This window comes from Hipposideros armiger, unplaced genomic scaffold (assembly GCF_001890085.2).
Source record: "Hipposideros armiger isolate ML-2016 unplaced genomic scaffold, ASM189008v1 scaffold_2862, whole genome shotgun sequence".
In the NCBI taxonomy this organism is placed as follows: Eukaryota; Metazoa; Chordata; class Mammalia; order Chiroptera; family Hipposideridae; genus Hipposideros; species Hipposideros armiger.
In genome coordinates, this window is record NW_017734156.1 from 19,498 (window position 1) to 23,222 (window position 3,725).

The window sequence follows — 3,725 nt, forward strand, 5'->3', positions numbered from 1 at the left end:
CCAACCACAACTAAGATTGAAGGCCAACAACTTGCCTTGGAGCTGATGGGTCCTGGAAAAACACACTGTTCCCCTTCCCCAGTTCCCCAATAAAATCTTAAAAAAAAAATAAAAATAGGATTTTGCTTGTACTAAAATAATATTTGAGAAAAGTATATACATACAGTCTATGTGGTAAAAATTAGAACAACTTCTTTTGTGTGTCTTCCATATTAGTAAAAGGAGTTGACATCATATTAAATAGGACCATGTTATTACAGGAATTGCTGACGTTTGAGGATGTGGCTGTGGAGTTCAGTTGGGAGGAGTGGCAGCTCCTGGCCCCTGCTCAAAAAGAACTGTATCGGGATGTGATGTTGGAGAACTATAAAAATCTGCTATCACTGGGTAAGGATAGCTCCCCATGTCACTTAGAGGTGCCCAATTAGTGGCCTTTTCTTCTATCATTTGCTAAAAGCTTTGCAGTCACTATGATCTTTTGAAAGTCAGATTTTCAACACCCCCACTGGCCACAAACAGGGGTATAATCTCTTCTATCCTGAAAGAGAACTTTTACTTTGCATATGAGAAATTGTTTTGTCTCTAAAATAGAATATTTTCCTATCTTCACATACCATATCCCAAATCACTATCAAAATCTTTTACCATTTCTCATGAACAGCATATCAAGCTACCAATCCAGAATCATGCTCCAAGTTGGAACATGGAGGAGAACCACAAATAATAAAGAATGAAATCCAGAATAGAACCTGTCCAGGTGAGTGAGAACAAGCAAGGGAGTAGCCATGGAAGTCACATTCTAGTCATTAAGAGAGGTGGTCACAGCTGTGAGCATATCTGAGAATACCTAAACATCTCCTCCACATATGTATCTCCCCAGATGAGAACTCTTTTCTTTGTAGGTGTTTCATGTTAAATATACTCCTTGTATCTTCTTGGATCTAATACTTTTTCATCTTACATCTTTATAATTTTCTTTTATACTGGAATCATATGGTTCACAATAAGAAGCCAGCCCCCACCACATGTCTTTTAATAAAGCACTTTTATTCTAAGATATTCTCATGAAAGAATTTGTGTGTGTGTTTTTTCTAGGAATTGGGAAAGTTGACAGTCATCTGCACGATTATTTTCAAAACCAAAGATTTCTGAAGAGCATGCAACAATGCAGTGACCAGAATGCAGTTAGAAATACTGTTCATCTGAGTAAAACAAAATTTGCCTTAATGCAAACTCATGAGTTGGACTTACATAGGAAAGCTTTGAAATCAAGTTTAAGTTCAGTTAGCCAGAAGAGAAGATATGAAGTAAAAAACTCCATTGAGTTTAATGGAGATGAGAAATCCTTTCTAGATGGTAATCATGAACAACTGTACACTGGAACCGAATTCCCTGAAAGTGCAAAACACATCAGCACTAAATTCCAAGTCTTGAACCATCAGAGGACTCACAAAACAGAGAAACCACAAGCATGCATCAAAGGTGAGAAAACCTGCATCAGGACATCTCAGTTTCTTTACCATGAAATCATTCATACTGGAAAGAAACCACATGGGTGTGATCCGTGGGGGAAATCCTCCAAAAATGTTTTGTTCACTAAACATCAGGAAACTCAAACAGAAGACAAACTCTGTATAACCAGTGAATACAGAAATGGTTCTACTGTGAAGAGCTGTCTCAGCATACATCAGCAAACCCATACAGGAGAGAAATCATATATATGCAATGAATGTGGGAAAGGCTTCACCATGAAGCGCTATTTGATTGCACACCAGCGAACTCATAGTGGAGAGAAACCTTTTGTATGCAGTGACTGTGGGAAAGGCTTTACTGTGAAGAGCAATCTCATTGTGCATCAGCGAACTCATACAGGAGAGAAACCCTATATATGCAGTGAGTGTGGGAAAAGCTTCACTATGAAGCGCTATCTTGTTGTACATCAGCGAACTCACACTGGAGAGAAACCTTATATATGTGATAAGTGTGGAAAAGGCTTCACTGTGAAGAGTAATCTCATCGTTCATCAGCGATCTCATACAGGGGAAAAATCTTATATATGCACTGAGTGTGGAAAAGGCTTCACTGTGAAGCGCACGCTCATTATACATCAGCGAACTCATACAGGAGAGAAGTCATACATTTGTGATGAATGTGGAAAAGGCTTCACCACAAAGCGCACTCTCATTATACATCAGCGAACTCACACAGGAGAGAAACCCTATGAATGCAATGAATGTGGTAAGGCCTTCAGTCAGAAGATATGCCTCATACAACATGAGAGATGTCATACAGGAAAGACACCCTTTGTATGTACCGAGTGTGGAAAACCCTATTCTCACAAATACGGTCTCATAACGCACCAGAGAATTCACACGGGAGAGAAACCCTATGAGTGCAAGGAATGTGGGAAAGCCTTCACCACAAAGTCAGTACTCAATGTCCACCAAAGAACTCATACAGGAGAGAAGCCCTATGGATGCAATGAGTGTGAGAAAGCCTTCTCCCACTTGTCAAACCTTGTTAAACATAAGAAAATGCACACAAGAGAAGTGAGTAGATTCAGTCAAGTTGGAAATTCCTTTAATGGAGAGTCACAGCACATTACTTATGAGTGAACTCATGCAGAACAAAAACCCTACTAATGCAGTGACTGGAAATGCCTTCTGTGGCAACCAAGACTTCATTAAAGTGTTTGTAGCAGATCCGAATCAGGGTACTGCCTATTGTCAGTTGTGTGCCCTAAGGAGATTAAGGAATGTGCCCAGGAGATAAAACTGGTGAATACAGTGACTGTGGTAGTGCCTTTAGTGATCCTTACCTCATTTTCTTTCAGTAAAAACATGTCAGAAAAACTAATACATTCAATGTATGCCTTTCTAGCTTCATTATATGTCTGAACAAAACTTTCAAGCTTCATTAAATGTCTGTAAAGGTGTATATGGTGACAAATTCTGTGAATGCAGAGACTAGGAAAGCCTTCAGTGGGAAGACAGACCTTATTATCAGGGATCATCTCAGATCATCACTGAGCTCATTGTTCAGAGAAAAATGAAAAAGAAATATGACATGGGAAAGCCTTTACTCAGAAAGAAGACCTCAGTGAGAGTCAGAGTTCACACTGGAGAAAAACTTTAAGAAGAACATATATATAAGAGGAATTTCATGGATACATTCGGCTCTATTTGTCAGGAAATCACATAGAAGTTAAAACTATGAACATGCTAAATTTAGAGCACCTTTTGTCAATTATCAAAGGACTCATGGGGGAATGAAGTCCTGTGAGTGATGTGAGTGCTTTTGTTACAAGTCTAACCTCATTATACATCAGATAATTCACCTGTTGTGCATTTTCAGGCAATACTTGAAACCTCCTTTCTTGTTACCTTCTCAGTAATACCATAGTTTAAAAAGTAGTCTGCTTTCCTCATTCATGATTAATTTTTGTTAATACAGGAGTGTCCTATGGCTACCCCATATTCTACTATTAGCTCTTACCTTTCTTTGGCTGTAAACTGAATTAATTGTAAATTTATCATACTGAGGTAGTTTAAAAGGAAACTGAATATTGTAAATTTATAAATATAACACATATTTGTACTTAAGCTTATAAATATGACCAAATATTTTACAAAACCACCTTCAAAGTTATTTTTATATGTCTAATTTCCACTTATTTAAATGAAAAGAAATTGCAAAGTAGTTCTGAGATTTCCCTAGTATCTATG

The 3,725-nt window shown here is 37.9% G+C and overlaps 1 protein-coding gene across 1 annotated transcript; it reads left to right on the forward strand.

The window, feature by feature from the left end:
• Window positions 1-210: 210 nt before the first annotated feature.
• Window positions 211-2,856, forward strand: LOC109378732 (zinc finger protein 614-like). Its single transcript, XM_019635024.1, is given in 4 exon segments — window positions 211-387; window positions 662-757; window positions 1,096-2,551; window positions 2,553-2,856. Coding segments are annotated over 4 exon segments (1,911 nt in total). The 5' UTR covers window positions 211-248; the 3' UTR covers window positions 2,773-2,856.
• The last annotated feature ends 869 nt before the right edge of the window (window positions 2,857-3,725 follow it).